This window comes from Poromitra crassiceps (genome assembly GCF_964638095.1).
Source record: "Poromitra crassiceps genome assembly, chromosome: 1".
Classification (NCBI taxonomy): Eukaryota; Metazoa; Chordata; class Actinopteri; order Beryciformes; family Melamphaidae; genus Poromitra; species Poromitra crassiceps.
Genome location: NC_139623.1, coordinates 122,370,975 through 122,393,869, shown reverse-complemented (window position 1 = coordinate 122,393,869; position 22,895 = coordinate 122,370,975). Strand labels below are relative to the sequence as shown.

General features: G+C 43.0%; 1 protein-coding gene across 1 annotated transcript in view; it reads left to right on the top strand.

Annotated features, from left to right (window-relative positions):
• Positions 1 to 22,895, top strand: part of LOC310772916 (rab proteins geranylgeranyltransferase component A 1-like) — a gene marked incomplete at its 3' end in the record, with an annotated part of 130,811 nt that overhangs the window by 45,616 nt on the left and 62,300 nt on the right. Inside the window, exons 8-10 of the mRNA XM_083632863.1 lie at positions 14,540 to 14,656; positions 16,110 to 16,221; positions 21,430 to 21,652. Coding sequence (XP_083488989.1) covers positions 14,540 to 14,656; positions 16,110 to 16,221; positions 21,430 to 21,652 — 452 coding nt within the window. The remainder of the gene's footprint in view (positions 1 to 14,539; positions 14,657 to 16,109; positions 16,222 to 21,429; positions 21,653 to 22,895) is intronic.

Genomic DNA, 22,895 nt, shown 5'->3' with positions numbered 1-22,895 from the left:
TGAGTCAAATTTCATCCCCTGTAGGTTTAGGACTGCATCTGGGAAGAATACCTTTCTGTACTGTTGTTATCCCATTTTAAATAAATTGTCACTGCCAACCGTTTCAAAACATCAATGAAGGGATAGCTGATGAGTTGCTGACAGTCAATCATTATGTAATGTCTTCATTGTTTGTGGTTTCTGTTCGTGGTGTGTGTATTGTAGGGATGCACGGTATACCAGTACTACAGTGGTACCGCGGTACCCTGCCGTTAAAAAGGGTACTATACCACGTTAATTTAGTACCGATACTTTAAAAAATTTCATGAGTTGCATCAGTGTGCGACGGGCGCTGTTGGCGCCGCTGGGAGCCGAGATGAGCGGAGGAGCGAATCTTTAACCAAACTCCATTAAAAAACATGCAGTTTTAACGGAGGAAGAGAGCAGGATAACAGGCGACTCACATCCAGAATTGACATTTTATTCACTTACAGTAACCTCTCCGTGGATTATATATATGCCGAATTGAAGAGTGGCGTCTGGTAATACATTTTACGTAGGCTACCTCTGTATAATCAAGAACCAAATTCCTAGTGTATTGTTGATGTGCTGTTTTAGTCTGTCTTGGATGGCTCGTGCTGGGCCGACCACTGAGTGTGTTTTTTTTACAAATGAGGACCAAAATGGCTTTTGGCTTTTAAAATCGACTTTATTGTGTTTTATTCCTCAACAATTTTAATACTGGTGTATGGATTTAATCTGTTCATTTGTATTTTTAACAACTGTCTTAACACGTTCACTGCCAATGACGTGTTTTTACGTCAAACAAAATCCAACGGTTGACTGCCAATGACGTGTTTTTACGTTAAAAAAAAAATTGATTTTTTTTTTTTGATGGTGGGACGTTGATCTAACCCTTTTACGTCTCCTATACCAATATTGGAGGTATTGAATGTGTATAATCTATTTTACCGACCCACTGAGTGGTGACATGTCTCTCCACAGTAGAAAGAGGCGAGCCAAAACTGGAGGGAAAAGCGCGAGGAAGCCGTTCTCATACTGTAAAATGGATGGCGAAAACGCTTTCACTTTCGCGCTGACGCACAGCGGTGGCAACGGTGGGGGGTTCCAAGAATAGGCTGGATGCACACTTTGAAACACGCACCATAAATAAGCCCAGAATCGCAAGAGCTTCATCAGAGCTCTCAACCGGACCGCCAAGAAACGAGCAAAACCCATCCAGCGAGCCCCATCCAGACTGCCAGGCAGCAGCCAGGCAGCAGCAACTCGTTTGTCACAGACCCGCTGCAGAGCCAAGGAGGGCGGAGGAGAACGCCCACGGAGGGAGGAGTTGAAAGCAGAGGGGGGTTTCCTGCTGTTATGGAGGAAATTACTGTTCAAAACTATTGTTTAGATGTCTGACGTCTTACTGATGCCAAAAATGAATGGTTAAAGTGACTGTTCTATCGAATTTCACAAAAAGCCGTTTATCTCAGAATAATTTTTCAGACGCTGAAACCATGCTGTATTTAACTGCTAATGCTTACATAACTACTAACTCTACAAACTAACTCTTTTAGACAGAGAAAGCACACATTCTATTAGTTCTTTTGAGATATTGTGTGTTCACAAAATCCTAACAGAAACGAATCCTCGGCTCTTGAAAGATGAGCCAAAATCCTCAAAAAAAAACCTTGGCAGAAGCTAACTACAGTATTGAAAAACGGCTGGCAGTGAATGTGTTAAATAAATTCATTCCAGTGTTTCCTCTACCATTCTACAGGCCTGGCCAATGATGCTCCCGCCAGGCCAGAAGAGGAAATGTTTTTTTTTTTTTTCCCCTTCTCTCCCCAAAATTTCAATAAACCTTTATGGCATATTATTACAATAAAACAATACTGGTGTTGCCTGCGTGCGGCGCTGTTCCAAAACGTGTCAACGTGTGTCGTTGCCTGCAATATGCACATCCCATAATACAACTGTTCGCATCGCATCCCATAATAGTATGATGATAGTATAAGTATAAACTTTATTCCAGACTCAGGTCCATATAAAATATGTACAAAAACAAAGACGGTACAATAAAAAAAACAACAACAACACAACAAATAGGTTTAAAACACATACAGGCAGCTATTCCAGTGCTTCCAGAAGTGTGACATATATTTTGTGTCACTTTGTGAAGGCACCGCTAGGGCCATAATAACTCCATTCTTTGACTGGCTAAGTCGACACATAAAACTGTAAATAAACGTTCTCAGAACAGCATGGAAAGTGGGCACATTACTGCTTACAAACATATGGCTAGCACTTGTCCATCTTGGATGCCTGAGTAAAATCCTAAATACATTATTATATGCCACCTGGAGTTTTTTTCATTTTTGCAACACTGTACCCGCACCACAGTTGTGCTGTATACAATGAAGTACAATATGACCTAAACAGAGCAATCTTGACATCATCAGTACACGTATAAAATTTTCGTGCAGCATGTTGGCTTGTGCATAGAGTTTACAGCACTGACGCTGAATGTCATCATCATCACATAAATCATCTCTGATTATGTGGCCGAGATATCTGTATTTGTTCACAGCACCAAGCACTTGGCCTGCTAGCACAAAAGAAGGAAAGTTTGACTTCGTATCCTCCTTGGTTTTCACAATTAAAGTAACACTCTTTTTCGAATTAAACATGATATCATACTGCACACCGTAGCAGGAACAGATTCTAAGCAATTGCTGCAAACCAACACTAGAGGGAGACATAATAACCAGATCGTCTGCATATACCAGGTGATTAATTAGCCTCTCTCCCACCATACATCCAGTTCTACACTGGTTTAACTGTCGAGACAGATCATCCATATACAGATTAAAAAGTACAGGTGATAAAATTCCTCCTTGCTTCACCTAGGCGATGGGCCGAGACGGCGTATCTGCTTTAGTTATTGAAAGCAATGATCCTCATCGAGGGAGAACCCAGGCCTCTAAAGTTGCGAATATTATTTTCATCTTAACACGTTCACTGCCATTGACGAGTTATCTCGGCTTACAGAATCCGACGGTTCACTGCCAAGGACGAGTTATCTCGGCTTAAAATTTTTTTGACTGTGGGACGTGGATCAACGCTCCCCACGTCTCCTATAAAAATATTGGAGTCAGCGAACGTGTACAACCCATTCCACGGACCCACTAAGTGGCGACAGTGCTCTCCACACTAGGAAAAGCAGAGCCAAAACTGTAGGGTAACGCGCGAGGAAACCATTCTCTACTGTAAAATGGATTGGCGAAAACGCTTTCACTTCCGCGCATTATCGCGCTGGGAGCTGGCGGTGGGGGATTCCAAAAATAGACTCGGTGGAAAACACTTTGAAACACGCAGCATAAAGCCTAGAATCGCACAAAGCTTCATCAAAGCTCTCAAACCCAAGAAACAAGTGAGCCCTATCCACACTCGCTGCCAGGGAGGGAGGCTGCTCAAACTCGCAGCAGCAGCAGCAGAACACTCGCTTGTGACAAACGCTGCGGAGGAGAACGCCCACGGAGGGAGGAGTTGGAAGCAGAGGGGGGTTTCCTGCTGTTATGGAGGAAATTACTGTTCAAAACTATTGTTTAGATGTCTGACGTCTTACTGATGCCAAAAATGAATGGTTAAAGTGACTGTTCTATCGAATTTCACAAAAAGCCGTTTATCTCTGAATAAATTTCCAGACGCTGAAACCATGCTGTATTCAACTGCTAATGCTTACATAACTACTAACTCTACAAACTAACTCTTTTAGACAGAGAAAGCACACATTCTATTAGTTCTTTTGAGATATTGTGTGTTCACAAAATCTTAGCAGAAAAGAATCCTCGGGTCTTGAAAGATGAGCCAGAATCCTCAAAAAAACCCTCTGGCAGAACCTACCTACAGTAAAAAAAAAAGGCTGGCAGTGAATGTGTTAATCAGATTCCGTTTGTTGCCACTCGAAAATTCTACGAGCCTTTCCAAAACCAGAGTTTAAAGTACGTTACATTTGCAGGCAAATGCTGCGACCTACTGGCCGGTAGAACCAATAGCACACCAAGATACTGTTGGAGGGACGTCATTGACCTATCAGGGTTCGTTACGTTGTCATACGGCTCTACTCTTCCTCCCCGAGAAGAGCCTTGTGACGAGTTGGACACAACAAAGAAAACAACATGATATAGCAGCAGCTGCATCACTATACGTTTGAGCGTAAGTATTAATGGTTTGCAACTTGTTTGTGTTGTACAGCATTTTGTTCAAACATATGGTGACGTTGAATCAGTGTTAGCTTAGCGCTAGCTAGCTAGCACACGCTACGAGTGAATATAATTGGCCTGCATCTAGCCATTTCTAACTAGCTAGTTTTTCTCGAATTGATATAACGTTAGCATGGACCCATCTCGTTATGACAGTGGGGAGATGATGTTAGCTTTTAGGCTGATACTAAACCTTCAGATCTTTACTACCTAACATCAGAAAAGCTAGTCACAATATGCAGGCTGCAAACTCACCTTTAGGTGACAGCTTAGGGTAAGGTGACAGCCAACTTTTCATCCCAAAATAGGAGGATTTCTGAGTCGTTTGATTTCTGCCCTGGTATCTGTCACCTTTTCCACTCTCCATGACTTTGCATCCCTGAATATGAAGTCAGTTAGATTCATGGATCACTGCACCAAAACTTCTGATGACAAGAAATCATCAGAATTGTTGTCTAGAAGTTAGTATTAACAATATAAAATTGTCTCGTTATTGAGTTTAACACCTTGTTACATCATTATGATTTGTTGTTCATTGTCACTAGCCTATGCATACATGAACCACCATCATTCAGTCAGTCAATTAATCAACAACTTTATTAATCCAACTCAGGGAAATTCGTTTTGAATAGTTTGTTGATGTAACAAATAGTAACATAAAAAGCAGATACACCAAATAGCTCAAATGTGAAAGAGAATCTATAAATGTTGATAAATGAAGATGGCTGTCAACTCTGATCCCAAAATAAAAATAATTATAATATTGTGACCCAGAGTTTAACTAAACTTCTGTGGGCACTGGACAGGGCTCTGCTAAGCACTGCAGTGTATGAGATTAAAAAGTGACTTCTTCTGTTTTCTTTGCAGGTATATTTCCACCAATTCCAATGGATCTGTGTCCTGTCAGAACCCTCAACTGCTGCAGTGTCCTGCAATACAGAACCATCTAGGTCACACATGGGCCGGACCCGGCCCCTGGACCATCTCAATCCGGCACCCAACGTCCTCAAAGGAAAACAAAACAACGCACAAAAAGTCAATAAAAGACAGCATCACGTTAATAAATCTAATCCGCTACAGCCATTTGATTTGTATCACTATGATATCAGGAGATTAACAGGAGAAATTACCAATCACAGCGGGAGAGAGGGTTACAAATAGAGAGACCCCCACGAAAATCAGGAGTGTTGGCAGTTATCAGTCCAATGTGTTGCACTTCGCTTACTTTAATATGTAAGTTAGTATGGCCCTCTGGGAAAAAAATGTCCCACCGCTGATCTAGGTTTATAGACTTTCAGATATCAAGTATCTTGGTCAACAGGCTGGCATAAGTAATGTCTCTTATAATGATCATTAAACCTGATTTGGTGACACAAAGTATTTAACACTGTTTAATTATTTGCATCATCGAACATAGCTGCTATCAAGAGGTTTTGAGGTGTCTTCAGTGACCAGCTTACTGTACCAGGTCACTCTTACCAGAAGTGACTACGCTGTTGTCTGTTATCTGCCAAATATATTTCCAGGCTGTTAGATTATAGATTATCTGACATCAGCCATTTTGATAGATATTCCAATGTCTTTAAAGCTCTGTCATTGTTTTAATTTTGCAGAGTTGTTCTGAATCTTGGATTAACCAAAAAGTGAACTCTACTGGCTGATTTGTTCTCTCTTTAGTTGAGATGTTTTGCATGAACTGTAATACCATCTGATATTTTCAGTGTTCCTGCAAAAAAAAAAATCCACAATTCATTTAAACAGATGGACTTTGCTGGTCTCAGTTCATTTATTTTCATGGCTCAAACCTTCAGATTTGTTGAAATACTGATCTATAGAAGTTAAAATAAAAAGCTTGCATAGGAGTTATGAGTGTGCAGCCTGTGTTTCCTTTGTTTACAACTTAGAACACACTACAAAACATGCAAAGCCACTTTTGCCTGCTCCTTGGTTGACCGTGCAGATGTATAAACTATGACAATTAGGCAAATAAATGATTTTATATTTAAACTGAGGTTCTAATTACATTTGAAGACCCAGACAGTAGGCTACCTCATGATAGCAGAAACAAGGCGGCTACAGATGCACTCATTTGGCTTTTCCATCAGGTCATCCTGTCATGAAGGTAGGAGGCAGTAGATTCTTGCAGACAACAGTGAGCCATGTCAACCTGGTTTTGCAGCATGTCAGATTTTCAAACGTGTCCAACAAATCAATATAAAATATCAAACAATGTTGCTGCCTGTCCAAAAATCTATAAGTAAGTCACATTGGTTAATTTTAATCAATTTTAATTTAATTTGTGTTATTAATACAAATGTAACGTTACTCTAGATTAGAGACCAGTGAGCAGATTACTAAAATATACTGTAGTGGAGGTAAGCCACATTTTTTAAATGAGGTTGATAGTTTACCCACCATAGAATCATTGTGCCAGTGCATTGATCAAATAAATAACTGGATGTGCCAGAATTTCCTACAGCTAAACAAAGACAAAACTGAGGTGATCGTGTTTGGCCCCAAAGAACAAAGGCTTAAAATCACTGTACGCCTTGAGTCTCTATCCCTGAAGCCTAAGGATCAAGTCAAAAATCTTGGAGTTATTATTGATTCCGATCTCAACTTTAACTCCCACATTAAGTCAATTAGAAAATCTGCTTTTTATCATCTTAAAAATATAGCAAGAATTAGGGGATACATGTCCAGACAGGATCTAGAAAAACTAATTCACGCCTTCATTTATAGTAGGTTAGACTACTGCAATAGCCTTTTTTCTGGTCTCTCCAAAAAAGAACTTAGGCAACTTCAACTCATTCAGAATGCTGCTGCTAGAGTTCTAACGAAGACTAAGAAAGCTGATCATATCACTCCAGTTCTTAAGTCCTTACACTGGTTGCCAGTGTGTCAGAGAATAGATTTTAAAATACTGTTATTAGTCTATAAATCACTTAATGGCCTAGGCCCAAAATACATAGCTGAATTGCTCCCACGCTACGAACCGTCTAGAACTCTTAGGTCAACAGGGTCCAGCTTATTAACTGTCCCTAGGATCAAATCAAATCACGGGAAGGCTGCATTTACCCACTATGCTTCTGCTAGCTGGAACAAATTGCCTGAAGACCTCAGATCTGCCCCAACCTTACTTACGGTACTTTTAAAAATAGACTAAAGACTTTTATGTTTACCGTCGCTTTTAACTGCTGACAGCTACTATGCAAACCCAATGAGTCCTCTATAAGTTTTAGCTCTTTCTGCAACTGCTGCGCCTGTTGCTTATTGCACTTTTTATACTCTTTTTTTAATGTTTTGTTGTGATGCTTTTAAATGTCCATTTTATTTCTTCTTTTCGTTTATTTTCCTGTCAACCATTTTATGTGCTTAATGAAGTTGCTTAACTCATTGAGTGCCAGCCACTTTTGGAGAACGGACGCTCCCAGTGCCAGAGTTTCAGAGCGTTTTCAGTGATTTCTCGAGGCCCACAGAATATTGTGTGATATTACTATGTAAACACCGAACACGCAAAAAGAACAAGGAGACTCTATTGTATCATCAGCAAAAAAAAGTTTATTGATACCATTTTCCGTTCTTTAGTTATCAGCCGGAGAAGATAGGTCAAAAACAGCAAAAATATGCTTTTCTATCAGGAAGCTGAGATATTCAGCCTTTTGTGAAATGCATTATTTCAAGCACATTCACTGACTCTAGCTAATATTTTCTGATCATGTGACCTGGTTTAGTTCTGTGGTGCATGCGTGCCCCACCCCCCTGTCCCCCCCTCTCCCCGCCTCTCCCCGAGTCAGCTGCAAACTCGTCCCCACACGCACAAAGTCTATTCGGAGCCTCTGTTTTTGCGCCGCGCGGCTCCTGGCAGCTCACAGCAGCAACAAGGAAATGCCCAACGCGACTGCAGGTAAGGGTTGGCCCTTCGGCGTTGGGTGCTGCCTTTCTGGTGGGTAATGTGTTGAGAAACTATATGCAGACAGACAGACAGGCAGAGGAGCTGCAGTTGTGTGCGCGGATTGATTGCTGTTGGCAAGCAGCCCAGAGCCATCTACATGATGGCTCTGGGCTGCAGCATGAGCGCGGTTTGTCTTTGATCACGGCTTTGTCAGGCTGTATTCCTGACACTTCTGTCATCTGGAGAGCACTGTCGCCACCTAATGGCTCGGTAAAATAGGTTATAGACATTCAACATGTCCCAAAATGTTACAGGACATAGATCTGGCTTCGATGGACCCCCCCCCCCAGTCAAAAAACGCAATTGACGACAATCGTCGTCTTTGGCACTCTACGTCAGTATTTGAATTGACGACAGCTGTCGTCATTGGCACTCAATGAGTTAATGCACTTTTTATACTCTTTTTTTTTTTTTTTTTTTTTTTTGTGTGATGCTTTTAAATGTCCATTTTACTCTCTTCTTTTCTTTTATTTTCCTGTCAACCATTTTATGTGAAGCACTTTGAATTGCCTCTGTGTATGAAATGTGCTATACAAATAAACTTGACTTGACTTGACCTCATTTACCAACCATTACACCCCTGACTGTAACGTTAGTTAAATATTCTGGCTGCTGTTTATTATGTTGGTATTTCTAATATAGTTAATCACTTAAGCGTTTTAGTCCAAGTGACAGACCAAGGGAAGCATACAGACTGATCAGTGATATCAAGTTAGTGCTCATACTAGCGTAGTACTGCATTGACTAGCTCACAAAAGTTGCTAATGAAATAAACAGACTTTGAAAGGGGTAACGTTAGTGGTAAGAGCAAATTTACCAAAGGACTAAATTAGTATTTTATTTGGACTCAGATTATGTTGAAAAGACATCTTAGCGAACACTGGCGTGGCGTGCCCCACTTGCCCCCAGAAGCTGCCGAACCTTCACGACTGACGTCACGTCTTAACACCGAATTGCTGGCTAAGGTAATATTATATAAATGAAGGCAAATCATAGTAAAGTGCCACTGAAAATCATTCCAAAAAGTTAACAGCGTGTGATGTTGTGGTGTTTGGATTTTGAGAGTAACCAGGAACTACAAGAGCAACGTGAACCACATGATACTTTTCCAAGCCCGCTATTGGATGATAAGTACAAATACGTCATGCATGGCGGACCCTAAACATAGCTGTCTGCTCTCTTTACCGGAGAAAATGGAAGTTGACAGAGTTAGCGATCACAAAATATGATCAGAAAATACGAGTGGCAACAGTTTTATTTTATTTTATTTGTTGAGACATGTCTCAGTTGTTAATAAAGGACTGGGTTCTCCATCTGTAGGGATCGTTTAAGTGCACGAAATCTCCCGTTGGCCCACAGTCTAACCCCATTGGTCACTAGAAAAGGTGCAGAAGTACTTGTACCCCATCGAACATGCATTGTTTGGTGTGTATACCAGTACTGTAATATTCTTATCATATAAGGTGGGACCCCTCGCTCTTGAAGTTTGACAAATAGCTTCCCATGATTGACTCTGTCAAACGCTTTGGATGCATCCAAGAAACATATTTTTTTTTTACTATTTTTCCTTCTATACATACTAACCATCTCTTTCAATGCATAAATACACAAATCTGTGCCGTGCTTACTTTTAAAACCAAACTGGTTGTCAGTGGAAATTATATATTGTTGGAGTTTATCCTGAGGTTTCTCTGAAACCTCTTCTTCAGTTTATCCTGTGGTTTCTCTGAAGAAGTGGTTTCACAGAGGGGGAAGATGGGCACTGTAACCCCATCCGGGGCAGATCAACGCTGACTGCGGTGTTGTTGTTAGCCTAGCTTCTAGCTATTAGCTAAATAATTATATTTACAACCATAATGAACTGTGATCTGACAGAAAAAGTGTCATTTAGAGAGCGTGTGCAGCATGCCCCACGCTGGCCGCAGGCTCTCGTTATAGCCTGTTTGAGGAGACTACTCGGAGCTCAAAATCTTCCGTGGGCATCCGAATGGAGCCAAACATATTTCGGTGAGTAAAACATCATATTTTAACCTGGAAATGAGGACCGTGGTGTAAAAAAACGAAATTCTCCTTTAAGGGGTATATAATGTCTAATCAGGCGAAAGCAATTTAAATTGGTTTTGACAGTTTTGCACAGCTTCTTCACATGCCTACCAAACTTACCGTAAGTTGAGAATCTAAAATAACACCTAAAAATTTAAATTCGTCTACTTGATTTATCTCTATCTCATTGATCTTTACTCCATAATTTTCGTTGGCTTTCCTCTTAATGGAAAAGCACATCGACACTGTCTTCTTATAATTCAAAGTCAAATGATTATTTTGGAGCCACTGTGACACACCAGACATTTCTTTTGACAGTATTTCCGCTGCCATCTGAGGAGTTTTTGCAGACACATAAACAATTGTGTCGTCCGCATACATTTGGCATTTGGCTCTTTTGCAATTGTTGGGTAAATCATTTATATATAAACCGAAAAGTATGGGGCCCATAATAGAACCTTGTGGAATTCCCATTCGACAAGTCTGGACACGCACACACAGTTGAAATATCAGCGTTCATGTCACCCATCACGTATATGTTTGTATATGCACTTTCCTCAATGAATGAGCCTATAAACGCTAATCTATCTAGGTATTCCTCCTCATTTCTGTGACAATCATATGGGGTGTATACATTTAAAATAATAAAAACATTCATGTTATGTACGAATTTAATTGCTATACACCAGTCCACCTCAAGCCGGATAACAGTGATCAGTGGGTCATAGTTTTTGCGCCACAGGATGGCCACACCGCCGGGTATTCTGCTTAGGTCTGTTGTGGACTCTCCTGCCCCATGAAAATCATTGTGGACAGAATTAAGTTTATCCAAGTTGTTTGGCTAAGAAAGTCTCTTGTAAACAAAGAAAGTCTGTGCTCTCCAGGAGCTGGTCAATAACAACACGGCGTGCTCTGTCCCCTGCACTCTGTCCCAGGAGCTGGTCAATAACAACACAACGTGCTCTGTCCCCTGCACTCTGTCCCAGGAGCTGGTCAATAACAACACAACGTGCTCTGTCCCCTGCACTCTGTCCCAGGAGCTGGTCAATAACAACACAACGTGCTCTGTCCCCTGCACTCTGTCCCAGGAGCTGGTCAATAACAACACAACGTGCTCTGTCCCCTGCACTCTGTCCCAGCCGCAGGCCTCGTGCTCTGTCCCCTGCACTCTGTCCCAGGCGCAGGCCTCGCCAGTTATATGACACAACTCTGACAGCCATGGCTTCTACATGACATTGGCCGGCCCAGCCCCTGTACACACTCCCTGCCCATGTTAATCCCACCGGAGCCTTGGGTCTGTGTTAATCCCACCGGAGCCTTGGGTCTGTGCGCCTCATAGAAGCGCCGCACAAAGGCACCTTCAGGCCAGAGCGTAGGATCGTACATTTCAGCTATCTCCTTGAACTCGGCGGTTACTTTAATGGGGCTGAACCGGCTCATTACAGTGTCAAACTTTTGACAGGTTACCTCACGGCCAAGTTTGTCTTTTAAGTAGCTGGCCAAGGTCTCAGAGTCTAAAATAGGCGAGAATTTTGTCACAAAAACACTCACCAGTTTTGTCTTTATAACTCGAATGCTCCCACCGGCACTAGTTCCAACAATGCCGCCTGTCTTCTTCTCCCTGGGGGGATTCAGAAGGGGTTTGTGCTTTGCCGTAGTGTCTCCTGTGACGTGTTTCAGCCGGTGGTTCATCTTAACCACACAGGACCAGGTAGGGGTGTTTGTCGCGTCGCCCCACTCCGTGTGCGAGGCTCCCGTTGCTGCGCTGCTTGGCACCTCCAGGCTCGCGGTTGAACACTCCACCCTCCGGCTCGGGTCCTCCTCGCTAGTCTGGGCCTCCACGCTGCCCCGGGTCTCCTTACTGGCTTGTGCAGCGGGCGCTCTCCCTCCTCTTACACCAGGCTGTTCAAAAGCACCCAGCCGTAGGTTTAAATCTGCGGTTACATCACGCAGATCGTTACAGACACTTGTCTGCATAGACATAGCCTGTTTCATGGCGTGAACGTCTGCACCTAGACACTCCATCTTCCTCAGAAGGCAAGAAACGTTGAGGCTATTGAAAGTCACAGGTGGTAATTCATCCAGGAAGTGAGAGACAAAGCGAGGTGCGTCCTCACCCACCTCGTTGAGTAACTTGAGGCAATTCTTGACGTTTTTCACGTCTTTTTGCGCCCCCGTATGTGCTATGATCTTGCGAGTGGTGCTTGGGCAAAGTTCAAAAAGCACTTTGGTAGAGTTCACAATCCACTCCGACCCAAAGTGATCCACAGTCATTGCAACGATGTCATCCTGGCTCAGAGTTTTGATTTTAACAGCTAGGAAATTTAGAAGTTCATCTTCCACAATGATTTTCCCCGTGTCTGTTCGGTAGATTTCTGGTTTTATCCGAGTTTTACTCACACCAGCAGCACCTCTACCAGCTCCGTCAGCCATCTTAGTCTGTCTGTAATGTAACTTAGGATGCCATTGCTTGATACTTGGGATGCCATTGCGAACATAGATGCGAACAGGTGAGCTAAAAGTTAACCGTCGCCAGCGAGGGCCCCCACCGTTGCGGTCGGGGTACGTTTAGAAATCCCTCCAGGCCTGAAAATGTTTCTAGGGGAAACACTGCATTCATTCATTCAGCCCCCTAGAGGCACAAATTCAATGTTACAGTGTGATGAACAAACTAACAGACCGAGACCGTTCCATAGTCCTCCGGTGCGGGACAGATACAGTAGACTCTACTCAGGTTTTTTTTTTTTTTGGGTGTGGGGGTGCTCCCTCCCTCTCGCTTATTACCACCGAGGTGCCCTTGAGCAACCTTAACCCCAACCGCAGTGGAGCTGCTCAGTGGCCAGCAGATCAGACTGTGGTTGTACTGGTCAGCTTCCAGGTGTGAATGTGTGTGTGAATGTGAACAGGGCACTCCTGAAAAAGAGAGCATTAGTAGTATCCCCTACCACTCTATTGTATACAGATAATACATACCGTAAATTCCGGACTATAAGCCGCACCGGTGTATAAGCCGCACCTGCAAAGTTGACTATTTTTTTCTTATATAAGCCGCACCGGACTATAAGCCGCGGGTGTTTTAATGGTATTTTTTTTTTTTTTTTTTTTTTATTGTGTTTTAATGTTTAATTACCATATGTAAGGGTTCATGCACAGAGGGGATTGTCGGGAAAGAGATGGCTGTTTGAGGAAGCTCCCATTTATTAACATTTCAACAAAACAACATAACACAACACCACCTGTGTTGTTTTTTACAGTGCACACAGTGTCATACAGTGTCATACAGTGTGGTGAAAAGAGGGCAAGACAGGAAATTAAAACAGAAGTGGATTTATAGTTAGAAAGAGTGCTAAAAAAGAGAGATTTTTTTTTTTTTTTTTTTGAAAAAATCCATAGATAAGCCGCACCGTTATATAAGCCGCAGGGGCCAAAAAAGGCCAAAAAACGGGAAAAAAGGTGCGGCTTATAGTCCGGAATTTACGGTACATACATACATTACATTAGTCTACATTACAATGTAATGTAATGTAGACTAATGTAATCTAGTAGAATAGAAGAGAGAAAACATCTTATCACACATCAGCATTAGATTCAGATTCATTTATTAAGGACTGCACAACAAAGTCGTCAGAATTTGCTTTAAGGAATCAAGTAATTTTAATATGTTGCTAGCAGTGTTGTAGTCGAGTCATGCACACATTTTCAGGACTTGTGACTCAACTTTGACTTGAGCACTGATGACTTGAACTTGACTCGTGCATTCATGCATTTGCACTAGGAAGTTGGAGACAAGGACTTGGACTTGTTACCTGCTAAAGACTGGCTTTTTTAGGCCCTAATAATTTGCCTTAAGATATTGATAGCTATATTAATACTGTGACATTAGTCAACCTCATGCAAGGGCAGGCACGTGTGCTCCACTTACATGTGTATTCACACTCATGTGAATCGGGATTCGGACTCAGGTAATGGGGACTCGACTAGGACTCTTCCTTGGTGAGTCAGAACACTGGGGACTCGAGACTTGACTCGAGACACACTGATTGCTAGGTAGCAAGGTGAACAACAAAGTTGTTAAGATTTTGTAGCACTGTACAGAATGGCATTCGGCCAATCGCTCTGTTCTGTTTTAGTGATGGAAAGTTTCCTGGATTTTTCATTCAGCATATCAGTGAAACGAGCCGAGGAGAATCCAAAACTTCAGGAAAGTTCCCCAACAAAGGAGCGCTAACGTGTTTTTCCTTCCTTCTTCCCTTGTCTCCTTTGTCCTTCCCTCTTCCCTTGTCTCTTCGTCCAGCTGATGTATTCTCGCGGCTCATTGGTCGATCTGCTCATCAAATCAAATGTCAGTCGCTATGCAGAGTTCAAGAATGTCACCAGGATACTCACCTATCGCCAAGGAAATGTCGAACAGGTACACACACACAAAAACAAACACACAAACAAACAAACAATAGGGGTGTAATGGTACACCTAATTGTAGGGTTTGGGTTAGGTGCGTTGACGTTTGACGTAGGGCATTCACGACTAGTGAATTTTACTAGTCGACTAGTCGTCTCTAAAGGTAGTCGACTAGTCGTTTTTTTTATTTTTTTTATTTTTTTATCTTTAAGAAAGAACATGAGGTATTTACATGACATACATGGACTATCATATCCCATATCCCATATCCCCCACAAAGAACATCAAAACACAACAAGAAAACTGCATAAGATACACAATAATCCAAGAACAAACAAGACTATTGGACAAACAACCAAACAAAAACAATGCATTCAGCTCCTATCCTGATAAGCCTAATGACAATGGGGTAAAAAGTTCTTAAAGTCAAACTCTGTATGTGGTTGCCATATTTTGGGGATGTCTAAGAATCTGCCTTTGCTCAGTTGTAGTAAATGTTATCCAACGTATGGTAGCTTGAGAGTTCATTCCACCAGTGAACTACAGCTGGGGGATTGGATGCTTTCCAATTTAAAGCTATGCATTTCCTAGCTGCCAACAGGGCAAGATCTATGTATTTACTTTGAATGCATTGTTTTTGTTTGGTTGTTTGTCCAATAGTCTTGTTTGTTCTTGGATTATTGTGTATCTTATGCAGTTTTCTTGTTTTGTTTTGTTGTGTTTTGATTTTCTTTGTGGGGGATATGGGATATGGGATATGATAGTCCATGTATGTCGTGTAAATACCTCATGTTCTTTCTTAAAGATTTTTTTTTTTTTCGACTAGTCGACTACTAAGCACAGTGTCGACTAGTGGTTTTACTAGTCGACTGGTCTGTGAATGCCCGACGTGGTTGACGTTTGGTCAAGTCAAGTTTATTTGTACAGCCCTAATTCACAAGCATGTCTCAGAGGGCTTCACAGAAAATATGTCTAGCTAATTCTAGCTGACACAACAGTAGCAAATTACAGTAGTAATAATAACACATTGAACAATCATATGATGGAGAAATATAGAAAATATAGAAATATACAATAGAATGGGCGCCATGCTTTAGGGTAGAATGGGTGCTATGCTTTAGAATAGTGGGGGAGGAGAGATCAGGAAAGGGAGGAGGTGGGGAGGGTGCAGGGTAGGGAGAGCAGGAGGAATGTGAGAGAGGAGAGAGCAGGAAAGTGATGAGGTGGGGAGGGAATGGGAAATGTTTGGTGCAGGTGGAAAGTCATTGCTGTTGGTAGAAAGGTTGCTGCATGTATAAAAGGCATTACTGCGGTTAAACGTCATTGCAGATGTAATTTTCTTTCTATTTTCTTGTAATAACATCAAGTCAGAATATTGCCATGATTTTTGACAATATGAATATGAATTGTAAGGATATATGGATAACGATATGATACGGCACACCCATACTGTCTGTTTGTCTCAGGTGCCCTGCAGCAGAGCTGATGTGTTTGCCAGCAGACAGCTGTCTGTTGTGGAAAAGAGGAAGTTGATGCGTTTCCTGACTTCCTGTGTAGAGGAGACGCCGCAGGAGCAAGGTAACCCTGATGACATTATCAATCACACACACACACACACACACACACACACACACACACACTGATCACATGATCAGTCTGACTTACGGTATTTCCTCTAATACATCACATGATGGTAAATGGTCTGCATTTATTTTTAATGGTGGGACTCCGGCCCCTTGTGTTGTTGTTGTGTTTGTAAGGTTTGATATCGGTATGGATATCGATACTGATACTGATATTGATGTGTGTGTGTGCGGGGAGCTGGGTTTCTGTTATCCGGTAATTGCCAGAATTTTACCGTTATAATTCATCAAAGTCCAACAAATTAAAAATCTCACGGTCACCAAGTCCAGTGAAAATAATGCCCTCTCAGCACAATTTGAGTTGTATTAAAATGGCGAAAATTATTATTTTTTGACAGCCGACCCTCATTAACCAATCATTAAGATTAAAATGCACTATTTTACTTTCTGTGACCCATTAAACAATTATCATACAACAGATGCTTTATTTTTTCATTAGAAAGCGTTTATTCTTTACATCTGCAAGCAGAAAAAACAGATTAACAAAACAAAAACACAAGTTGAATCCTCCAGCACACTAAACAAAAACATTCCTCCGATACGCATTGATGAGAAGGGTAAACGCTGTCCGGGAAAACCCCCCGAAACTCTCAATTCTCAAACGAATTATTGAACTACACATGTCGGATTTAGTGTAAAAAATCAACAGAAACAAAAAGAAAAAGCTCAGAACGAAAATGTGTTGCTGGTGAACGGGCAGGGCGCACTGATGACAGACACACAGAGAGCATATAGCCTACGTCAAGTAGGCTATATGCTCTCTGTGTGTCTGTCTGCTAGTCTCCCTGCACATGCGAGTGCTGCAAGACCCCGCCAGTCCACAGTTAATCAATGCATACTAGCCTACACATGGATCTGGCTCTGACAGAGCACCTCCTATTAACACATTAAGTGCCAGAGACGACCTAACTCGTCTTACATAATCCAGCGCTTAAGTGCCAAGGACGACCTAACTCGTCTTACATGTTTTTTTGACGGTGGGACATCAATCAACCCCTTTTACATCTTCGAGATAACTATAGGAGCAAGAGCATGTGTGTAATCTATTTTACCGACCACTAAGTGGCGACAGATACAGAGAGAAGCCACAGCCACGGGACCCGTACACCAAAAGCAGCCGCCTCCCGCGGAAATGGCTTGGCGATTTTACAGTCAGGAGCCCGGAGACACACACACAGAACGGACAGAGATCCCCTCCCCCCCAGAGCCGCGGAGCAACGCGCGAACACACACACACACACACACACACACACACACACACACACACACACACACACACCGCGGGAGCAAGCCATTCAAGGAAATGGCTTGGCGATTTTACAGTAATCCATTTCAGACTCGTCCCCGCACGCAGGCAAGCAGGCAGGCAGGCACGCAGACAGACAGGCAGGCAGCACAACGCGCTTCTGACACGCCCGCTGTTAGGAGGAAGGAGGAGAAGACACACGGAGGGAGGAGTTTGAATGAGAGGGGTGTTTCCTGTTGTTATGGAGGAAATTACTGTTCAAAACTATTGTTTAGAATGTCTGACGGTCTTACTGATGCCAAAAATGAATGGTTAAAGTGACTGTTTCACAAAAAGCCATTTATCTCTGAATAAATTTCCAGACGCTGAAACCATGCTGTACTCAACGGCTAATATCTACATAACTACTAACTCTGCAAACTAACTCTTTTAGACAGAGAAAGCACACATTCTATTAGTTATTTTTAGATGATTGGTGTTCATGAATTCTTAACAGAAAAGAATCCTCGGCTGTTCTAAAATGAGCCAGAATCGTCAAAAACACCCCTGGCACAACTTACCTACAGGAATGAAAACATGGCTGGCATTCAATGTGTTAAATAGCCGAAATAAATATTTTTATGTGTAGGTTATAGTGTAGGCTACTGTGTTATGTGATGAACGAAACAACGAAACGCCTAATTCACAAGGATGCACGGCACACGCTCAGTGTATGTGACTGGGCGCAGTCAGCAGCAGCTCTGTCTCAACAGGTGGAGAGTGTGGCTCCTGCGATTGCATATCTACATGCAGGGAGAGAAAGAGAGAGAGATGAGACATGAAAGTATTTTCTGAAACCAAGCTTGTCTAATGTTATTGTCAATGACGACGATAATGTTATTAAAAGCAGACTACAGCTGATTGACACGCGGTTGTTCAACTCGCTTCCCGAACTGACAATGGCTAATTAAAGTTAACAAGCGCAGCTGGGAATATTTTAAACTGAAAGAAAAGGTAAGAATACATTATTGTTAGTTACCTGATAGCCTTCATCTGAGGACTGAAAGCCCTCGCCAGTGTTGTTTTAATAGGCTACATTCATGGTGTTGAGTTGAGCACTAGATACAGTTTATTTTTTCAGGCGACTACTGTTTCGTTTTTCTCAATCATCATCTCAGACAACCCCCTGCGAATTCCACTGCTGGCTCCAAATTCGGAGGAATTTGGGGTCAGTTTCTGAGACTCAGCATGCAAGGCAGCGTGTATCAAAGTCAACGCTGCGCACCGTGGCACGGAGAAATTAATTAACCCCCGAAGCTCGCATTTTGGGTCGTTCCGTTTGATTGACCGGTCATAGAAACATAGTTGGTGCAGGGAATTTACGACAATATCGAGATTATATAGGTCAGGGGTTCCCAAATTTAAGAATTCCACAGCCCGCTTTGAAATCTGAAAATCTTCCGGGGCCCACCCCCGGCTCTCTGTGTCTGTGTGTGTGTGTGTGTGTGTGTGTGTGTGGGGGGGGGGGGGGGGGGGGGTGAATATTTTCCATAGTTTTCCATTATCAGGGACCCGGCTTTTAATTGACTACCGTTTATGTAGTAAGATGTACAGTATTCACCTTATTCACCACGCCCACTTTTTCTCTCTTCCGCGTTCAACGCAAACGTATTTGTTCTTCCGGTTCAGTGCTAGTTGCCTTCTGTGGCTAATATTAGCCACTAGTTAGTTATGTTATATGGCAGTAAAATGCCACTGAATGACCAAATTGATATAACTTTTAACCATTTCGAGTAACACTGTTTCCATACGGATCACCAGCGTTAGTTTGTTGTTTATAACGTGGCTATATTCATAACGTTTCTATCTCGGATGCGTTATTTCGAATCGCACATAGGTTACGCCAAACCACACATAGGTTACGCCTCGAATCGCACGCAACCTATGTGGGTTTCAGGACGCAACAGCCTCGACTCCACTAACGTCATCTTAACACGTTGAGTGCCATGGACGAGATATCTCGTCTTACATAATCCAACCGTTGAGTGCCAAAGACGAGATATCTCGTCTTACATAAACATTTTTTTTTTTTGACGGTGGGACATCAATCAACCCCTTTTACGTCTTCTATATCAATATTGGAGGAAGAGAATGTGTATAATCTATTTTACCGACCACTAAGTGGCGACAGTTCTCTCCAGACAGAGAGAAAGCCACAGCCACGGGTCCGCTGGAGAAAGCCAGTCTAATTTTCAAGGAAATAGCTGGGCGAAAACTCTTTCGATTTCACACACACACACACACACACACACACACACACACACACACACACACACACACACACACACACACACGCGCGCGCGCGCACACACACACACTCGAGTACCTTTGCGCATAAATAAGACCAGAATCGCAAAAGCTTCTTCAAAGCTCTCAGCCGACACCTCAAGAAACGAACGAGCCAGTTTTACAGTCCAGACTGCCCGAGAGCGGCCGCGGAGCCTCCTCCCTCCGCAGCACAGACGGAGGGAGGAGTTTGGAGACACACACACACACACACACACACACACACACACACACACAATACAGTATACAGACTTGCCCAAGGGCACCCATAATCACAGGCACGTGAGGTGGTTCTAAAAATCCATTTATCTCTAAACTCTCTGAAAATCTCTGAAACCATGCTGTACTCAACGGCTAATATCTACATAACTACTAACTCTGCAAACTAACTCTTTTAGACAGAGAAAGCACACATTCTATTAGTTCTTTTTAGATGATTGGTGTTCACGAAGTCTTAACAGAAAATAATCCTCGGCTCTTGTAAAATGAGCCAGAATCCTCAAAAAAAAACCTGGCACAACTTACCTACAGGATTGAAAAAACGGCTGGCACTCAATGTGTTAAGAGCACAATATTCCTGGAATGCAAGTTTAACTAAACAGTTACCGTACATGTCCTCTGCATTCTACATAAAATTAAGATATTACGGGTTGTTTTATTTTGTATGTTACATACTTATAGAGAGCCGCAGGGATGACGTATTTTTGTAGGCTGAATGCGGAAGTCCCGAACTTCCTGGTTCAACACTGTTTCTGTCTATGGGATTTTTGAATGGGTTTTTGGCGCAAAGCTTCAAATAAGGTCTCTGGGCAACGCAAGTTTAATCAAACGCGAACCAAGGTTCAGCGGGATAATCTTCACACATGAGGACCACTTTCATGAGTTTTGAAGCGTAAATGCGAGCCCTAGAGGTAAAAAGCTCGTGCTAAGCTAATCCAGAACTACACACTGTCGCATAGGCTTCCACGTCACGTCAGCACTCAACCTGGACTTTTGTTGATGCACACACTGATTACCCCGGGCTGAACGGGGCTGAACCAGGTGAGGGAAAGAGAATTTCCGTGTTCGTCCTTTGAGTGATGACGTTATTGACGTATATATCCCCATCGACTCAACAGTGTAGTCCCATTTAGCCGTTTGCTAGCTAGCCGCCCTTTTAACGGCACATAAAAGCTTCAAAACTCATAAAAGTGGTCTTCATGTGTGAAGATGATGTTACTACCATCTGGTTCGCGTTTGATTAAGCCTGCGTTGCCCAGAGAGATTATTAGAAGCATCGCGCCAAAAACCCATTCAAAACTCCCATAGGCGAAAACTGTGTTGAACCAGGGCTGTTAGCATCGATGATTTCCGGACTCGTTACTGCGGCTCTCTATTGGCCAAGATATGTTAGTTTATGGGGGGAGTAATTTTGCCACTTTAGGAGCGGAGTGTGCGCGGCCATTTTGCATGCGGGGTTTTTGGCAAGTCAAAACGGAAATACTATTACGAAATGACGTAATGCGGAAGCGTCCATGTGTGGGCAAAGAATAAGGTGAATAGGGAGTTGAAGTCTTTGTCTCCTCTCCTCAGCCTTCATTGGTCGGCCATATTTGGACTTCCTGCGTGACCAGCAGCTTGGTGACAACTTGCAGCACTTCCTGCTTCACTCCATCGCCATGGCAATGGAAGACACGCCCACAGAGGTGGCGCTTGCCTCCACACGCCACTTCCTGCGTTGCCTGGGTCGCTACGGCAACACGCCCTTCCTGTTTCCTCTCTATGGCCTTGGAGAAATACCGCAGTGTTTCTGTAGGTAAGAACCTGTCTGACTGTTAACCTGTCTGTCCATCCGTCTGTCTACTAGGGGGGTGTTAACCTGTCTGTCCATCCGTCTGTCTACTAGGGGGGTGTAACCATACACAAAATTCATGATTTGGTACCAGTGCTGAACATCAACCGTCTAAAAATATGGGCGGAGTCAGCGTGTCATTTGGGCAGTGGTGGCCCAATGGTTAGAGAAGCGAGCTTGTGAACGGAAGGTCGTCTGTTCAATCCCCGGGACCGGCAGGATAAATCTGGGTGGGGAAAGTAAAAAGGCAGCGCTTGCCGATCCCTCATTATCACCACTGAGGACTCCTGTTTTGAAGCCTAGAGTATTAGAGTGTGGCCATCACCATCTTGGGATTCTTGCACAGCTCGCGCGAGACGCCTGACAAATAAAACTTGCAGTCGGGAAGGTCGCTTTTTTTAAACACAGCTCCAATTTCTCATAGTCATCCAAGTAAAAAAAAGTCTGCATAAATAGAGGACATTTTACTAAAGAGCACTTCTCTTGCATCATCGCAGTGCAATAGAGCAAACAGTGAGTCTCATTTTCAATTTAATCTAAATCGCATAGTAAACAGTCTACTTTCTTCAGGGGGAGCATTAAACCTACCAGTCTCTATTGCTAAGGGACGGGTTCCAGAGTGTAACTGTGCACACAGAGATCTTTGTCGTCTGTCCAAGTCAAACTCCACATAGGACTCCACACCGTAACTGTCTTTTATGAGACGATAGGTTTTTAGCTTTGGTTTATCCCATAAGTCAACAGACCATTTATTTTTTTTCAAAACAAACATATTATTCATAGTCTCTCGGGTATCACATAATAACCTGCTTTAAAAAATAAATTACAAGTTGTTATGAAAGATGAAATTAGCTATATAGCCCACAACCGTGTTTTGAACCACTAGGCTCGCCCGCTGCGTGGCCTCACCTGCCCTGCAGCTGGCTGCGCGGGCTTGCATACGCAGCTCGGCTGCTGTGTGGCCTCACCTACTCTATAGACCCATTTGGAGTGGACGACGTCACAGGGTTACGGGCAAGTCCCACCAGGAACTTCACGTACGCGTTCCGGCTCCGACGCGCTCGTCGGAGCTGCTCGTGGGCATTTTAGTCAACGTGTGTGATCCCACCAGGCACGCAACGGCGCGTATCAGAAGCGTCCCAGAAGCGGCTTGACGCCTCGCTCCGGTGTCCACCCGCTATGCCGACCACTCGCAATGCCGACCTTA